General features: G+C 40.6%; 2 protein-coding genes and 1 long non-coding RNA gene across 6 annotated transcripts; 1 reads left to right on the forward strand and 2 right to left on the reverse strand.

The window, feature by feature from the left end:
• Positions 1-1,194: 1,194 nt before the first annotated feature.
• On the reverse strand, positions 1,195-5,048 carry loxl5b (lysyl oxidase-like 5b). Of its 2 annotated transcripts, XM_042096269.1 has the most exons (7): positions 3,983-5,046; positions 3,750-3,858; positions 3,338-3,475; positions 2,904-3,057; positions 2,444-2,539; positions 2,100-2,215; positions 1,195-2,004 (listed from the first exon to the last, which is right to left on the reverse strand). In XM_042096269.1, exons 1-7 carry the CDS (start codon positions 4,875-4,877, stop codon positions 1,998-2,000), a joined length of 1,515 nt encoding a protein of 504 aa, XP_041952203.1. In that variant the 5' UTR covers positions 4,878-5,046; the 3' UTR covers positions 1,195-1,997. The 2 variants fall into 2 exon arrangements, with proteins under 2 accessions (XP_041952203.1, XP_041952211.1); XM_042096277.1 differs by lacking the exons at positions 1,195-2,004; positions 2,100-2,215 and having other exon boundaries at positions 2,449-2,539; positions 2,929-3,057; positions 3,983-5,048.
• Positions 5,049-8,389: 3,341 nt separating this feature from the next.
• Positions 8,390-11,214, forward strand: LOC121712527. Its single transcript, XR_006032631.1, has 2 exons — positions 8,390-8,459; positions 8,712-11,214. It is a non-coding gene; the product is annotated as an uncharacterized LOC121712527 (long non-coding RNA).
• Positions 11,215-11,549: 335 nt separating this feature from the next.
• On the reverse strand, positions 11,550-14,554 carry nmrk2 (nicotinamide riboside kinase 2). 3 transcript variants are annotated; one of them, XM_042096591.1, is made up of 8 exons: positions 14,381-14,554; positions 14,179-14,269; positions 13,146-13,194; positions 12,772-12,940; positions 12,542-12,613; positions 12,240-12,346; positions 11,959-12,044; positions 11,550-11,858 (listed from the first exon to the last, which is right to left on the reverse strand). In XM_042096591.1, exons 1-7 carry the CDS (start codon positions 14,404-14,406, stop codon positions 11,962-11,964), a joined length of 597 nt encoding a protein of 198 aa, XP_041952525.1. In that variant the 5' UTR covers positions 14,407-14,554; the 3' UTR covers positions 11,550-11,858; positions 11,959-11,961. The 3 variants fall into 3 exon arrangements, with proteins under 3 accessions (XP_041952525.1, XP_041952535.1, XP_041952516.1); XM_042096601.1 differs by lacking the exons at positions 13,146-13,194; positions 14,381-14,554; XM_042096582.1 differs by lacking the exons at positions 14,179-14,269; positions 14,381-14,554 and having other exon boundaries at positions 13,146-14,158.
• Between the last annotated feature and the right edge of the window lie 3,986 nt (positions 14,555-18,540).

Below are 18,540 nucleotides of genomic sequence, written 5' to 3' on the forward strand. Positions count from 1 at the left end.
AGAAAAAGAGAGGGGAGGGGGTCATAAAAAGAAACAAAGAAAGAGTGAGAGACAAAGGGAGGGATTGGACAGAGAGAGAGAGAGAGAGAGAGAGAGAGAGACGGAGAGACAGAGAGACAGAGAGAAAGAGCTTATTCATGCTTCTTCTGGCAGCTGGCTCTGAGACAGACACAGCAAGGCTCACAGCGAGTCCCCCGAGCTCTCCCCTTCACAGGGCCGTGTCAGCAAACACACCGGCCGCGCCGCTAGCTCTTTATGTGCCGTGACTGAAAGGGAACCTCAGGAACCCGGACAGCACCCCCCCCCCCCCCCACACACACACACACACACCACCACCCGACCGCACCCAGCTTGACTCAGCCGCCTCAAAATGCAGACACTCCAGAGATGCTGAATGTATGGAATAGGATGTCTGTGATTATAACTATGACTATGTGGTATGTGTGTGTGTATTCGTGAGAGTGTCTATGTCTGTGCCTGTATGCGTGTGTGTGTGTTTGCGTGTTAAGTTCACCCCATCCACATCTCCTTCTGTGCTCTATCCTGACAGATTAATGACTATCTAAACAGATTAATGACTATCTAAACAGATTAATGACTATCTAAATGACTACCTAAATTAGCTAACTCATTGCAGAGTCTGTATCAACAGTTAAAACATTCGATCACAGTGCAGTAATATCAATTGCTTTGTCTGCTCATATACTCAACTAAGATGTGTAGCTCTTCTAGCCCATGAGGAATGACTGTATAGACATCTTCTGTCGTGACCTTGGATGTTTTCTCCATGTTTACTGTATATACATGTTACTAATTGTCACTATGTAGGCAAATGGTTATAACTGAATTATTGCATAATTAACAGATTAAAGTATCTCCTCTCAGTTACAGATGGGTGCACATAAGCAAGAACTGACCCTGAATTTACAAGACAAGTGAGCATCACATCCGAAGACCACTGCAGACCCAGAATGTCCAGGAAATCAGAGAGTCCAGGAAAAACACATCTTTGGCTGAACCGTGCCAGCTTTGTGTCCATTTTTGGTTCATTTACACGTCCTGTTGAACTTCACTGGACGGAACTCACTCTACCAAGCAGGCACCTCGTAGAGCAGAGGAAAGCCACAGATATTGGAAACGTACAGTGCTACAAACATCTGGGAATATGTACTGTAACAGAATTGAGATTGTTGGTAACTATGTAAACCTCATATAGTGTTTATTGACTGCAAGCAAAAAAAAGAATATGGCAAAATACAACTTATCCAGTGAGAATCCAGAGCCTCGAAACATTACAGTACATCTTAAATTGAATTGAATTATTACATTAGTTTGTGTAATTATATGAGATAAGACTATGCTGTTATCCTTACATGTGACATTGGTAATGAATAGAATTAATTTTTTTATGTTACTGTTTTTATTATCGCCAAGTGGTTTATAGGAAAATATTAAATTCACTTCATAATAATTATGTTTTATACCAAATGCAACAATTGAGGCTGTCATTGTGTTTCATATCATACATAAATTAAAAATAATCCATTCAGTATTAAAAATACATAAGAGAAATAAATACATATTCAAGCAATGACGGGCAATTAACAAAAGACAAACAAGCTTATTTGCTAACACATTGCATTTGCACCCTCGTGTAAGGACATTTCCTTGTTATAAAAGCAAATTATATTCCATCATTTCATTTTTTTCCTTGGCAAGAAAATTACAGAATGTATGCTGCACTGCAGTAACCTATGGTGCAAACATTATTTATGGAAAACTTTTTGTTCGTTCATGGTCGTGTGTCAAGTTTAGGCTGAAAGCACTCCTATTAAAAACACTCATAAAAATGGTGGTGCCTCAAAATTGGCAGTTCCAAAGTCCTAATGGACAAATCAAAACAGGAGTTATAACAATATATATATATCTCACCAGCAAAGCCTCCAGGAACCATTTGTTCCTAGCAGCTGAGCTCAACTCTGTCTCCTCCAGATTGTCTAGCTCCTGTGAGGTGAACAGAAGTTAAATCAGTCATTGTCATGATAAGACCACTGTTTTCTTATAGTCAGCATGTTCTGCAATGTCAGTACTGGTCCTACCTGGTAATTCGGCAGTTTCGTGTCTGTACGTGAGAGCCGGAATATATAATATCACATCTCACCACGTTGTTGGAAAAATCTGACTCCTGCACTAGAAAATTGGGGTTGACTGTGACCTACAAACAAAGAATATATGTGTGAGATGTACTGTTGAGCTCACATGCTCAAGAAAAAGATGCTGGAAAAAGGCCCAGAACACATGTTCATCATTCTTTTAACAAATGCAATGGCATTCCACTGGCATTCACCACCACACAAATACAAAAACTGATGGTCCTTCACACGATTATCTGTACTGACATCTACGTCTCTGACTACTGACATAAAACAGATAGTTGTGTTACCTTGAGAACGTAGCTCCCCGGTAGAACGTCAGTAATATCAATCCACTGGCAGTCAATGTTAGCAGCGTACGTGTCGTAGCAACCAGGACTCAATCCCTGTGGCACACAGAACAAGGTGCCGGAGTCATTACACAGTTATCAAGACAGCTCTGTTCCATTGCCCTGGAGCTAAAATGGTAGATCAAAGTGGCAACAACTCCAGGAGGTCTTGATTCTCAACAGGCCCACAGGTAAAATGTTAATATTACAGTAACTGTGGCTTACATTGTTTTGGATAAAATTATCTGTTAAATGAAGACGGTTGATAGCTCCTTAAGTATCTTGCTTTGGGTCAAGGGTCAAGATCAACCATTTATTTGTATCTATGTTTGAAACAGTAACTGCTGTACTGCTGTGTGTGTGTGTGTGTGTGTGTGTGTGCGCGTGCGCATGTGTGTGTGTTTCTGTGTTACCTTGTTACCTGTGTGTGTGTGGTGCAGGCATACCGCCGGCGGAAGCCAGAGTCACAGCCTGTATCCTCCAGACAGAAGCTGGCTTTGTGTCCCTCCGCCACTTTCCTGCCTAGTGCATCCAGGAGATCATAGTTACTGAATGCATCCATGCTATGATAGTGCCTAAGGAAAAAAAGGGGGTGAGGGGTGGGAGAGAGAGAAATGTATTACTAACTTAATATTATGATTCATTATCATAATTAATACTCACTCTTATGTATTTATAATAATAATAATAATAATAATAATAATAACTCATTTCACATTTTAATATCAACTTGACTGCTTCCATTAATCTCAGTCCAATCCTATCCACACAGCATCTGTGTGAACTACCTCAGCGTTGGTTAAGTTGTCGTTTTAGGTAAGTGTGAAACCCACAGAGGAAGCTAGTATTACTCACTGATGGCAGCTGTGCCATTCCCACTGGTGTCTGGGCTTCACTGGAAGGAAATCTGCTGTTCCTCGGTTTCTCACTCGCTGTGGGAAGCGCAGCAGCACCCTGTAGTCTATGTCCCTCACACTTGGTCTATATGCCGACCTAGAAATGGGGCATCACCATCCCCATCATTATCATCACCTCCACCATAAACATCAAACAATCAAACTATTCCATACAACCATTTATATTAGCAAACTAACATTTACAAAGACAAACTTTTTTGGATTTTTCACGCATAAAAAACAGCGAGTTTTGTTGGAAGAGGACAAGTTTGTCGAGAATGGTCGGATGAGGTCAGAGAAAGAAAAAAAGCAGGCCCCAATTACAGGCCCCTTTTAATGTTAAAGATGAACGTGAAAGAAGACAATCTTACCGTGACAAACAGCTCTCTTCTGCAGCGCACCGGAGCGCATACATCTGCACACGCTGAATATATGTACCTGCCTGGATGGAGTACGGGTCAGGTACAAGGTCTGGAAGACCTAAGGATAGAACACAGTGACTTACCCTAGATTACACCGACCAAACCAACCATGTATTTCATTACGCATACAATATATATATAGTACAATATAGCTGGAAAAGGCTCGGAGTGTTCTATCGTACCATTGTGGAAATATCGGGTGCCGTATCCCGTCCCAGGCGGCGGACGACGCGTTCTGGGTGCTGTTCTGGAAGGATGCGCATTGTAAAAAATATTATTTCTATGGTTTTTCAGAGGGTTCCGGGGATCATCATTGACCATGTCCTCGGTGATAGCCGTCTCGTCGACTGGCAATTCCTCCCTGTTTGCGTTCGGCCCTGGGAATCTCTGGGGGGTCGATTCTGGGTTTGAGAAAGAGTTTGGATCCTCCAATGCAACAGGAACGGATTCTGCGTGCAGGAATGCAGTTTCTTGATTATCGACAGCGCCTGAATGAGATGTCCCTCTCGCACTGTTATCTTCGACGGCGGGGTTACCTCCACGCCTGGGCACACCGCTACCTGAAAAGTCAGGCAGTATCCCATGGGTGCTGAAATTTGTCCTGTACGTGTACTCTGGTACATAACGGCGCGCCCCTGGAGGACCCGTGAGCGCTTGTCTTTGAGATGGCACCGTTTGAATTCTGGCTCCAGGCACACGGCTGTTTGCTGCAAGCATATTTTGCCTACTCTCCCTCCCTGGAACATTAGCCCCTGGGCTTGATAAATAGTTCGCTTGCTCTCTGGTTTGTCGCCCAGCACTTGTTGCTCCTGACCCGGCTCTTTGTGTTCTTCCAGAGGAAGAGAGTCGGCTGGCATCGTTTCGGGAACTCAGGAACACCCTGGACTGCGCCCTTGCCTGCACAGGTGGCTGATACTCGGAACCAGTGCTAAATAAACTATATACCTGTCCATTGTTTTGCCATTGGATCCTTTGCCTCCACTGACCCGATCTATCCCGTGATTGCTGCTGCTGTGCAATGATAACTTGAACTAAGCCGTACAGGACGTACGCAAGCAGCGTTACGAATTTTGCCATTTTGGAGAGAGCTGATAAAAATATTTAATATTCTTAATTAGACTATATTACGATCATTCTGTAGGTCATATCCTTTTGTCAGAGAGAGATTGCGACGTACTCAAACAGTCTGCTTCCTTGCGTAGCCCGCATAACCTTCTGTAACTCTGACAACGTGAAAGGAGGCAGACTGGTTCCGTGCGTAAATTTATCAAACTGAGCCAGTTTACTTACGCATGCACAGAGCAAGGCTTAACTCATTGGTTATTTCAGCCTTACACAAAACGTAAAACTGTCTATACAAACTTGTGTAACAGAAACTGTGAACATTTCAACAACATTATATGATATTTGTGAGGTTTCCTGAATGAATAGTTGAATAATTTCACTCAACCGTAGGCTACATGAGTAAAATGACTACATGAGTTAAATCTACCCAGAACACTATGATAGGGATGTTGTTCAAGGCATGAAAGTGGTACGAATTAAATCTTGAAATAGGCTACTGGTGAATTTCTTAATATGTGCTTACAGATAGATGTTTTTATGTAACACGCCATTCTATCGCACAGGAACTAAACCAGACCTACAGCTATGAGTAAACTCCTAGCTCTAGAAAATGCATGTGACACCCTTTTTAAATTCTTATATGGCTCCATGAGGGGAGATAATCTGATGCTCTGGTGATATATCAAAGTTGTGTAAAGCATGCATGGTTTGTCAAAGTTAGTCAACAAATATTACACCCTGGGTTACTCTTGACAGGGAAACCATTTAGTGCAGTCATATTTGAGTGACTAGCAATGCTTAGCACACAACCCTAAATCATTTGTGTCATTCTGTGCAATCAGACTGGCATTGTGCTTTATCAGCAGCTTTGGCTATTGAGCTTTACTTAATAGCCAGAGGATGTCTTTACGGATTTAGATTTGATTAAATCCACTGAAACACAGCAAATATGGGCTAGCTGTATACCATGGAGCAAGATATCTCTTCAGAATACAAGAATGTGATGCACTGCAGGAAATTAGCAAAGAAGAAACATTCAGCAGACTTCCTTATATTTATTAAATGGCTTGTGTTTTCATGATGGAAACAAAAACGGCTTTCTTCCTCCAGCTTTTTGACTGCCTGTAAGGCTTCCAAGAGTTTACAACATAATTAGTCCAGGTTTTCTGAAGAGGATTTCAGTGAACTGCAACAGTTTGTTCAGCTCAATGGAACTGAGGCTTCCTCAGTCTGCTGAGATGTTGGAATAGGCTAACCGTCAAAACAAGAACTTTCACAAACTGATCTGGACTGATCTGAACTGAAGCACACTTATGTTATCCGAGAAGCACATCTCAGCCTGTTTCTCAGGGAGAACTGGAACAGACTGCAAGAGAGGAGTATCCTCGAGAGAGACAGAGAGAGAGAGAGAGAGAGAGTCTCAGTTTCAGACGTCTGACACATCACCTTGTGGAAGCAGACAGAGCACAACATGTTGCCTTGATTATTGAAGTGGGTTGTGGGAGATACTCTTCCAACGGGATACTGCTATTGTCTATGTCAACATTTTTCTCTCATTCATCAGACTAACTTTCCATCATGTGGTGGGCTATCATGAGCAGTGGTGTAGCTGACAAAGGAGCTGGATGACAGGGGGACCTGTCCTCAGGTGGATTTCTGTGGCCTTCCAGCCCACGTTTCTGGTTTGTCTGAAAACCGGTCAAAAGCCACCAGAACCTGGGTGCTCTCACCCTGACCCGCGAGGGGACGCTGCGAGCCAAACCTCAAGGAAGGAGAGGTTTGCTTGTGCTGGCGAAAGACTTGCCTTAAACCCAGAGGACTGATATACTCAGACTGTGCCAGGTAATCCAGTAGGGGGGACTGTTCCCTCACTGTTGAAAAATGCCTTTGGAGTGAGAGAGGTTTCCTTCATCCTGATCGCCAGACATAGTTTGAAAAGAGTCTGTTTCCTGTCCTAACACACTTTGCATGGCTTTGAAGAGATGGTTACTGAACCTTAGCGAAGTTCAATAGGTCAGCATGTATTTGCTTCAGTGCAGCCACATACAGTTTAATTTGTAGGTGCCATAAGCAAATACAGTTTATAACACCTCTTCAGTAAAAAAAAAACTCTGTTTCTCTCTCTCTCTCTCTCTCTCTCTCTCTCTCTCTGTGTGTGTGTGTGTGGTGTGGTGTGTGTGTGTGTGTGCGCGGGCGTGTGCGTGTGTGTGTGTGTGTGTGTGTGTGTGTGTGTGTGTGCGCGGGCGTGTGTGTGAGCACGTGCATGAATGCTCGTGTGTGCATGCTCAGGGTCTCTGTCAAAATGTCACCTTACCTCACCCTTGGCGATAGCCTAGTTAGCCAATAAAACCTGGCCATTTCACCTTCAAAACAAAGCAAATGTGAGTCATTAATTATTTTTGGACATGGACACTGAAACACTGATGTTGCTCCTGTCTGTGTCACTTTTACATATAAAGAAAGACCCATTATGTACCTCATGATTATCAAGGTCAGCCAGAAGATGGCACTGTCCTGCCATTCTGCTTTTAGGGACTTTTCAATGAGTTGATTTAATTATGGGTAGTAAAATGGTGTCAATCAACAACACAAAAGTAATGACAGATGAATGTATATGATGGGCATTTTCAAATCTCTGCAATACAAAGCTCAGTTTAGAAAGGAGTTTTTGCCTACTATATATGTCACATTGGTGTGGTCATAATTTTCTAAGGAAATTGCTACATGGGAATAAAATTCTCTCTCAGTTCACTTAGTCTAAATGAGTTAGCTCTCTATAATTTAATAAGCACTTTAGTGATTCACAGGTGGCTTGGGTGTATCCTCTGGGTAGCTGAGTCAAGACCTGGACAGACATTTGAGAATGTTAACAACTTACAGTGTGTTTGGGGGGGGGGGGGGGGGGGGCATTCCCTGCTCAGTGAGACTTTCAGCCTTTTGGCCCCTCAATGATCCTTTTCTCCTCACACAAGTACAAAAAACCCCTCAATGTCTCACTCTCTGTGCCCATCTTGCCGCATGATTTACATCACAACCACTCTAATTTTAAATCTCGATCTGTCGTTCCTGTCGTTGTCCCTACCACGCACACACACACACACACACACACACACACACACACACATTTGATTTAACACTACTGTTTCATTAGATTAGATTAGATTTAACTTAGTACAGAATTATCACCCAATAAATCAATATTTATAATAAAGATATTAAGCCAATTTCTTTCTTAGTTTCTTGTCTTAATACAGAAGCTTGTAGATTCTTTGCATGCCCAAGACATCAGCAGGAAACTCTGACGTGGATCAAATGTTGTGCCACAGGACACAGGACACCTGACAGCGAGCTTGGGTAAGCACTCAAAAGTCCACCCCGTCAAGTCTGAGAAAGAATGCGACGGACATGCAAGCCAAATAGGGCAAGAGCACATTCACTACCAGGGGCTATTATTATCCAGGAACCCGAGTCTCTCTGAGATTAGCAGCAGTCACGCCCCTCCACAAGGCTCTATAAGAGCGACGCAGCCTTGTGACATGTTTGGCACAAGACACTACCCCCTGAGTTGGATGCTAAGATACAAAGTTTAGTCGAGTAAGTATGAATGTTGCATTGAGTATTTACTTGTGTGTCTGAAGTGTACATCAGTAAAAACACAACCAAAAAGTCTGAATGCTTTAGGTCGGTTATTTGGAAGATTGCTTGAAATAAAATCACATTTGCTTGACACTCCTGGTTGTTTCGAAAAAAAAGAGGTTGTTTCGATGAATAAAATCTTCCCCTTGTTTTGCTCCCTCCATCGAACTAATGTTTCTACCGCTCTGAATATTCATTTCATAAATCTAGGTATCCCCGGATGCTCTGATCTTTGCATCTTGTGTGATAAAGCGAAGATGGTCTTTATTGGTTTTACTACAAGAAACCACAAACGGAATATACCTACCTCTCTCTTGTTACTACCGAAGCCAAGTAGAGAAACTTTACCCTACAAAGGAATACCCAAGCTTATGATATATCCTGAGGTCTGAAGGTCACCTTACTACCACATTACTACTGATCATGGGGGAACAATATGCCAGGTGAGAAATGAACACTCTGTTAAAATGGACACAATATGTTTTCAAATCATCACACTCTTTGAAAGAGAGGGACTGTACGGACATGTACGTAACTCTCCAGCAGGTGGAAAAGGACAAATGATTAATAGCCTGTTAGATCCTTAGGGGGCATTTCAGACCAGTTGAGTCTTGTACTTGTGTGATTTTTGTAATGCCATGAGACAATGAACCTGCTGTAATTTACCATGTGTTACATAAAGTGACTGAATGAACATTGGAGTAAAATATACACCATTTGTCATGACTGTCAGTTGGCCTATCCACAACAGTCTCTTTCCCCCCCAATTTTTGGTCAAATGTAGTGTTATTGAAGAAAAAAACAAATCTATTTTTCACTAACACAAAAAATGGTTACCCTATTTTTTGTGTAGTTACCATTTACTCTGTGGTGACCTTGTACTTGTACTTTCTGACATTCAGCAGTTACATTTCAACCACAGATTTGAAGTTAATTTAGTAGATAGTCCGATTTTATGATTGCCTTGCTGATATCACAAGCACACGTGGCGACTTCCCTCGTGCAACCAAGATTATAAGAATGTGACCTACTTAAAGCACATTTAATGAGTGCCTGACTCGTGGCCTGAAACTGTCACCCTTGCATTAGAGACTTTTTCAAGTGTTCTATCACACTCTTAAAGTAAAGTAAATCTATTTATACAACACCAGATGGTATATCAACATTGTTGGTAGAAAACTGTCACTGGGTTGTTGACGTCCATAAATGGGCAAAATTCTCTTGGGAAAAGTTGCGAAAGTACATTGATTGGAAATAGAGCTTCTGAGTCTTGCTATTTTGCCAGAGTGACACCTGTTAAGCACAACACAAATGCAACATATGAAACATGTGGCAAAAGTAAGGATTAACATAATGATTTAAAACTCTCTGTTTATATTAGTAATTTTACGCCATTCCCTTTTGAGCACGTTCTTCCATAACTCTAGTGTTAATGAAAGCCCCCAGTACTCCAGCTGTCATCCAACAAATGTAAAATGGGCTCGAAACATTTACAGCTGTCAGTTGTCAGCTAGGCAGTGTACTGCCTGGCTGTGAAACGATCTGAGTTATGAGTGACATTGACAAGCCCTATGTATGATGTTCCCTGTGTAGAAGAACTCAGTGGGGCAAGCACTGCCGTTTATTGATACACAGCACAGCCATTAAATAAATTGCCCTGTTAAATGACCCTGACAGAGAATTCCTTTCAAGTGCAGTGATTTACTGAGATAATTTGGTTGAATCACTGTCCACTTAAAACTGACCATCAGACATGGAAAGATGTTGATCTTTATTCATCATGTATTGATACATTTTTCTATATGCTGATTAATTTATTTGATAGTGATTTGAACACTGCCTAAATGTATTGTAGATTTGTGGCACTGCAGTCTATAGGTTGGACAGTGAGCTACAGTTTATATCGACTCCCATGAGTGTTTCCTCTATTTCTGAAAAAAATGCACATGGTTAGTCGGTGCCTTCCCAATCGAGGCTTCCTTTTTGACCAAACATGGATGAAATGTATTTGCATATGGAAACTTTTCCACTGCCACGCAAACATGAGGTGGCACATGCCAAGCAGTCTCTCACCTTTCCCCCTGGCATGGCTCTCGTAAGGTGGCAATTGGCCTTTGAGTCCATGGTGAGACTGGGCACTGGTCAGGACACGTCAAGATCAGAAACATCCCGTTCTATTTAAGGCGCCCACTTTACCCTCCTGACACCGTAGGCATCTGGCCTATGTATAATCCACCCGCATGCCTGCCAACACCCAGCAGCCTCGCACAGCCTGCCAAGAGTGGGCATTCAGGGCTTCTCAACAATGTATCACAAGATACTGCCATGGCGACCATTACTTTTTGAATGTCTGACCATATGGTGAGAAGTTGGCTTTTCACATTTACGCACCTCGTGCCTTGATGTCTTACTGGAGAGCTTCTGTGACTCTTGACATGACGACACAAACTTTGTCAGCATCAGTATTAAGTAAATAAATAAATCAGTAACAGCATTATATAACCATGGGGATCAGTTTGATATAACCATGTTTATAAGGAAGCATTCATGTCCGAATGTAGGTTCATTTGACTTTTAGGAGATTGTTGAATGAAGAAATAAAGCCAACAAAGCCATCTTTTCAAAAGAAGTTGATAAAAAGCTAATGACTCAATGTTTCCATCTGTGTGGGCATCACTTGTCTTTCAGGTCAAATAAATGAGAGTTTTACCCTCTAATCACTGCTGTTGTCATTCATTGTATGAAATGCAATAAATTGCAAATCAGTACATTCCATCATAGTGCAACATATATTGAATTAATTCTCAGAAGCAATGAAGTGGGTTGTTTGAATTATGATGCCTCTATTTTTGACTAATCCTCTTATTCACTCTTACTTTCATAACAGTGTTGTTTATATTTTGTTATATTATTTGTTTGTGATCCAAGGCTTCTCTTATTCACCCATGTTCTGAATTTTATTTTTGAAGATGATGAAACCTTAAATCATGGAACTGTATGTTTTGTAATCATGTTGAGGTTGAAATAAAAATCAAACACAAGTGCAAATCGATTCAAACGTCTCTTTGGGTGGGGACAACAATCCTCCAAGCAAAGGTTTACGTTTATGTTTATGTGAAAACAAAAAAAGTCAGCCTTCATGCCAGCTCCAGTACAGCGGCAGAGGTAAGTCAGTTAAAAAAAGTTCACAATACGTAACAATACAAAATCCCTAGCTTCTGTCTTTAGTTATAGTGAATAAGTTATCTTTCATTGTAGTATATACAAGGAGGTTTAATTGGATTTAGAAGTTATGTTTTGTTAACTGAAGTATGATATTTACAATTCTATACACAACATTTTCGGCCCATGGTCCCACTGTAAACAAGAAGAAAGACAACAAGAACTTAGAATTCTTATCAGGTAGCAAAATGGAAAAATGTAAGTGTTACAGTTATGTGAAGGTGTAGTATTTTACCTATTAGCTATTCAACAAGGTGTTCTGAATATTTCCAAACACCTGGCTGTAGATCTCATCTTTCGATTTCAAGCCATCCAGATATACTAGAGGAAAAAAAAGAATGTTGTTGTTGTTATTATTATTATGATTATTATTGTTGTTGTTGTTGTTGTTATTACTTCTACTATTACTACTACTACTACTACTACTACTACTGCTGTGGCTGCTTCTGCTTCACTACTTCATCTTTATATCTTGATATGGCATTTATTAGGTGGACAACTTAAGCTAAGCCTTACCAATAGCATTGCAGTTGTTGTCCATCTCCTTCCTGTGTTTCAAGTACATGGGCCAAACATGGCCGTCAAACAGGCCAGGTGGGTCAGGTACTGTGTACGTCCTTGAGCTGCAGTAACAGAGATAGGATGTGTTTGTAAACATAGAAAAAGAATGTCACACTGCACACTTGCTACCCATGGACAGATCTGGCTCAGGTCTGGTGCAGACGTGTACCAGGTAAGAGCAGGGTCAGGCAGCGTGGAAATGTACTGTATGGCACGTCTGCAGATGAGACCACTGTACAGTCGAGTTCCAAACTCACCTTCTTCTCCTCTTGCACTCCTCGTACGGAATGGAAATGTAGTAGCACTTGTCGTAGATCTCAGCCAAGGGCCTGCGAGAGAAAGAGAGCAGAATTACACAGTTACTGTCATGATACACAAAAAGCAAAAAAAAGCCTCATGTGTGTGACACATGTTAGAAAGAAGAGAACACGTGTGTGACGCCATGTGGGCCATGTGAGAGTCTGTTCAGGGGTTCATGTAGACCTACTTGTAGTTGTAGATTAGGAATCCCTCGACGAGGAGAATGTGCGTGTCCCTCTCCGGGTCCTCAGATAAAGGTGACACTGTCACACCGTGGGAGCGGGCAAATTTCACCGGATTCTCCAGCCAGCCTTTCACCGTGTTAACCATTGCCTCCATATCCAAGGCTTCGATGACTGCAAAGAATAGAGAGACAGAGAGCGCAAAGCCTTGTTTTACACACATAAAACACTAAGGCGTGGAATAAACATCTTTGTTTATTTGGTTTTGTGTGTTTTTCTTGCTATGTTAGTTAAGAATAGAGCATTAACAGTGTTACATTTAACAGAAAAATACTGTACATTACTGTTCTTTTTTCTCTACAGCGAAATCCGATCTTACCATCCCATTGCCTAAAGCCGTCTTCCCCGACCTCTATTTGATCTTGGGGCTGAAATAACAGTGACCAATAAAACATTGCTGCATTGTGTATCAGACAGTGCTGATCACACCTGGACATGGATAACCAAGCACTACCATACACCTGGCAAGACCATTGGCTCAAAAGTAGCCAAGGTCTCCTTAACTGCAGGTTTACTGGATTCTTGATTGGGTTGTTGTCATCAGTGGTGTCATAGTTGACATGATCAACACAAGGTGACTGCATTTAGCTCTTCAGGGTATGTAATGGGCGGTGAAAGCGCAGAATGGGTGGTGGTAGCATAGTGGTTAAAGAGCTGGGCTAGCATTCAGTAGCATGTGTTGTGGGTTCAATTGTGCCCTTGAGCAAGGCACTTAACCCCAAGTTGCTTCAGGGACAATGGCCCTTGTAATGTAACTGACATGTGTAAGTCGCTTTGGATAAAAGCGTCTGCTAAATGAATACATGTAAATGTAAATTTAATTGAGGCATGGCTGACACCAAATTCCATGGGAACATTTCACTGAGAAGATTGAATATAGAAAGTTTCTATTTAAACTTGAAGCTCAATACAGAGTCAATAATGGATGCATCTGTTCTTGAGACTTAGACGCATCCATTATTGAGTATGAACTTTTGTCCGAAATATGGACTTTTGTAAAGTTTATGTTTACGTTTGTGTTTGGCTGTCCAGGAATTAATCAGCATATTGTTTTAGTTATAGCATGCCAAATACTGAAGAAAATGAATGGAGACCTTCACATGTCTCAAAACTGTTGTTAAGTATGGACAAGTAGGCTATCTTAATGAAGTGCCCTTACAAATACTTGACTTTTAAACCAATTACCCTCAAATAATTGACTTTTTAACAAATGAAGCAATGAATAAGAGCCTATGTGAAGGTCTAAAACATAAATGCTTTAAAATAACTGTCACATTAATTAGAAAACATTGAACTTCATCCTCTAATTAATATAACTTTACACAGGAACATTACAGAAGAACAGTGTGTACCTTGAAGAAGTCGTCTTGGTGTATTACACAGCAATTAGGCAATGTTTTCAGCAGTACATTCGTCAACGTGGTTTTGCCTCCATTGGTCACGCTAGAATATTAAAAATAGTCAAACAGTCAGACAGTCATCTAAAAAAGGAAACAAATTACAACTGTGTTATATGAAATAACTGTGAAGTATAGTCGATCGTAGGCTACTTACCCGCCAATACCAATGATGTATTTCATTTTGAAGTTTTGATTGGTCTATAAAATGCGGATAAAGCCGATGGGGCCTTAGAGAGCCTTACACAAGCTAACACTTCAGAAGGCTTAGGAATGCTTTGCTCCTGTCTTTCTGTTCCTCCAGAATCTCCCTCTCCTTACTATTTCATTGATAGAATAGAGTTCCCTCTTCAATATATAGCCCACTGGTCCTTGCGTCACGGAGAATTACCGGGTCACGTACTCAGCGCTCCAATGGGTCGGTTGCATGCCAGCCTATCAGAAATTCGAGCCTACTACTGTAGTCCAATCAACGATGACAAAGTCTGTGCTGAATTTGCATGAAGCCCACGTCCAACTTTGCACCTGTTACTTTTCGTCCTTCGTCAAATGCAGGTGGGTACTAGAATGCCAATCATACCCGCTTTAATATTATGGTTAAGGTTATCAAATAATGCAAATGTACAGACATTATTTTACTAATATGCATCACAGATACCAATTCCATCACTCAGAGTCTGAGACATATATTATTAGCATGCTGTGACTCATGACTCAAGATTAGTGAAAACTATGATTCAATACATTTAATCCTTTCTGAAAACATCTGCTACCCAAGAATTATCACAGCAGATCATGAGAGAGTAGGCTATGAAAATGATACCTGTCATACATACAGTATATATGCTATTTGACTGAAGGCTGTAATATAAAGATACATTATTATAAAATTCTGCAATATCATTACATCTCCAATGTGTAATTATAATGTTATTAGAATCCTATCCTTCTCCATTCATGTGTGGAGTTAGGAAAGTGTTGAAAGCTATCCCTTCTAGACTTGTAAGTCTAGAAGTCTAATGCATAATTGGTATGCAGGACACATAATAGTACTATGTAACACTTCTGGAAATATATGTTTCATCTAATATCTGTTCCTACATAACCCATGCATACATGTGGGGATGTTACACATTTGAATGCACTCTTGAATGACTGCTTGTGATATTGGATTTGAATGTAATCATTTCCTAAACATGTAATCACACTCTTAAAACAAATGTGTTAGAAACAACACAAACTGGGTTCTTGAAGTTGTGTTATTTTCAACACATTTGTTTTAAGAGTGTGATTACATGTTTAGGAAATGATTACATTAAAATCCAATATCACAAGCAGTCGGTTTCATGATCAGCTAGTGCTACTGTATATGATCGATACAATGCTATCCTACTAAGCTCTCTCCACATTTGGCAGAGTGCAACGTAGCTCACATTAAATATGTCAGTGGGATTGTGGCCAATGAAACGTCAATCACATTTGCATGAGGAGCACCCAATGGCAAGATTCTATGTTTAATGAAAGTAATTCTGAATTACAGTGTGAAGCCATCATTCAGTTTGCCCTCTGGAGGATTTGATACAGCAGTATATTACCAGCTGCCAGGGTTTCATAGTTAGCCCTTTGAGATCTCCAGCACAGGACTTCTGCACGTCTGGCTCTTCACTTGGCAGCCTTTTTTTTGGCAACTGGGGAGAAATGCTGTCTGGACAATCTGAGTAGTTTGACTGCTTTCCAGATCGAGACTTGACTCCATTAAATGACCCTTACACTGTGATTTGTTGTGGCCTTAGCATGCAGATTTTCCTTGAGCTGAAGAGGAATTTCCATGCTCTCGCTTTGTCTTTAGATGAGAGGAACAATGCTATATTTGGCACAGTGAGCGCGAGAGAGAGAGTGTGTGTGTGTGTGTGGCAACGTCACACGTCCGCCTGATGCACTCAGTAGGAATACTAGCCTGCCCCCTGGGCATGTGACCATACCGGTCTGGTCAAGAGCTAGTCAGAAGTAAAAGTCATAACTTTCAACATTGTGTCCCTGGGCAAAACTGAATCACTGTGTATGTGTGTGTGTGTGTGTGTGTGTGTTGATTTATGTGTATGATAGTCTATCTTAGGTTTAGGTTTTTATTCAGTTTTTAGGTTTTATTATTTTGCCCAAATTTAAATACATTAGATGAAGAGGAAAGGAAGTGATATGGTGCAGGGAGGCAGAAAGCCCAAGAGAGACTCTATCAATAATAACAACATTTCATGACATACTATTTACTATTATATGATATTATTTGGACAAAAGTGTCTGCTAAATACCATAACCATAACCATACAAAGTTTAAAATGAACATATAAAATAGTATGGCTAGACTTCCTGTGAGTGATATAAAGCATTTAGTTACAAAAATGACAATAATGTGATCTAATCTTTGTCTCTGTCTCTCTGTGCAAATATGTCTACTAGGATACATGTACATGTGTGTGCGTGTGTGTGTGCGTGTGTGTGTACGTGTGTGTGTGTACGTGTGTGTGTGTGTGTGTACGTGTGTCTACACTTGTACGTGTTTTCCCTCCAAAGCCCTAGGCTATTGACAATGCATATGAGTTGACTCTACTCCAAGTTCTTTCGGTCAGCTTTGTTGCTGTGACTCAGTGAGGTTTATGTGCCTTTATACACACCACCACCACCACCATTTACACTGTCTTTAACCTTCTGCTATTTATAATTAGCCATGGTCAGATGTTAGGAGATGAACTTTGGAACCTGATAAGAAGAACAAGTCTTGTGCTTCTAACCTTGCCGTCTGCCCGTGTGAAGTTCTCCATGACTTGTGAATTGACTGAAAATGGCTTGCAATACATTGATTTGGCCCACAGTCTTTAAATGTGTTCAATTTGGATATGGCCATCACAACTAAATCTTGTTATCTTGTTAACCTTGACATAGCATATATTTACAGTATATTGTTGGTATAAATATATTGTTTTTTTTCTTTTTGCTATGCCTGTTCCATTTATTTTTCATTTTTATGGTATCAGAAAAAAACTGAAAAGACTAAATGTACTGAATAAAAAATAATTGTATTCATTCCTCCCAAGTAACTGTCATTGACATGTAAGACTTACAGTACATGTACAGTAAGCACCTAAACAAGACAAATTACATTGAACTACAACTTGTCATTTTTCATCAAAATAGACCTATAAACACCTTTTGTATTGTTTTCTTTACCAAATAGGCTATACAATAATTTCTCTAAATGTGCCTTAGATCCATAGCCTACTTGGAAATAGCAACACAGAACAAGACATGGCATCTCTTATGGATAATGAATGATTGCTGAGTGTGAAAAGATGTTTTCCTTTTGTTTAGCACGGGGAAAACCAATAGAGTTTGGGGTCTCTGAATGACAACTGTGTTAACTGTTTTGCAAAAGGGTGTGATAACTGTGAACCCAATGAAAATCACATTCACACGAGATGACTTCTGCTGTGCAAAGAAAGTGTTCATGAAGACCAAGTGGATCTCAGATTGCTTAAGCAGGTCAAAGCAATTGAGAAAATCTAATAATTACCAACTTTTCAAATACCTTTTTATCTTCCAAATCAAGGGGAGTATTAACAGTATGCGTACCAAATCATCTGATACCTTTACTTTGGGGCAAGAAAAATCACACAGATACATCTGCAGACAGAAAGGAGGGCAGAGGTTAGTGGTTTCTGTTTGTATTGGTGTGTGTGCACGTGTACTGTATTTGTGTTGGGGTGGGTCTCGTGAGTATCAAGTAATAACTTGGTAACAGGAAAAGAAACCACAAACAAAATGCCAGCCTCAGGTGTATAAACTGTAATTTAGGATATCTTATGAGAGGGTATTAAACACTGATTTGTATCTTGTTTGGTTTGGATTGCTTTTTGTTGACCCCAAATACCCTGTGATACTGTACTCTAGATAAAGGAAGACAGAGCGAGAGTGAGTAACACCATGTGTGGTATCCTGATATTTATGTTGCACTACCTGCAGTACCACTCCACACCACAAGAAGTTCAGTTGACCTTCAGGGTCATTAGGTATATTGAGTTGATGAAATACTAGATAGAAAAAGTAATAACCTGCTGTTTGGATGCCCTGTCACGTTCGTAATGAAATAAATGATAACTACGATTATCGTGAGTGATTCAGTCTTTAAAACACTGAAGTTACCACACCATGTGTGTGTGTGTGTGAGAGAGAGAGAGAGGGTGTGTGTGTGAGAGAGAGAGAAAGAGAGAGTGTGTGTGTAGAAAGAGAGCGAGAGAGAGTGTGTATGTGTGTGTTTGAGTC

The sequence above is a fragment of the Alosa sapidissima genome, chromosome 1 (genome assembly GCF_018492685.1).
Source record: "Alosa sapidissima isolate fAloSap1 chromosome 1, fAloSap1.pri, whole genome shotgun sequence".
NCBI lineage: Eukaryota > Metazoa > Chordata > Actinopteri > Clupeiformes > Clupeidae > Alosa > Alosa sapidissima.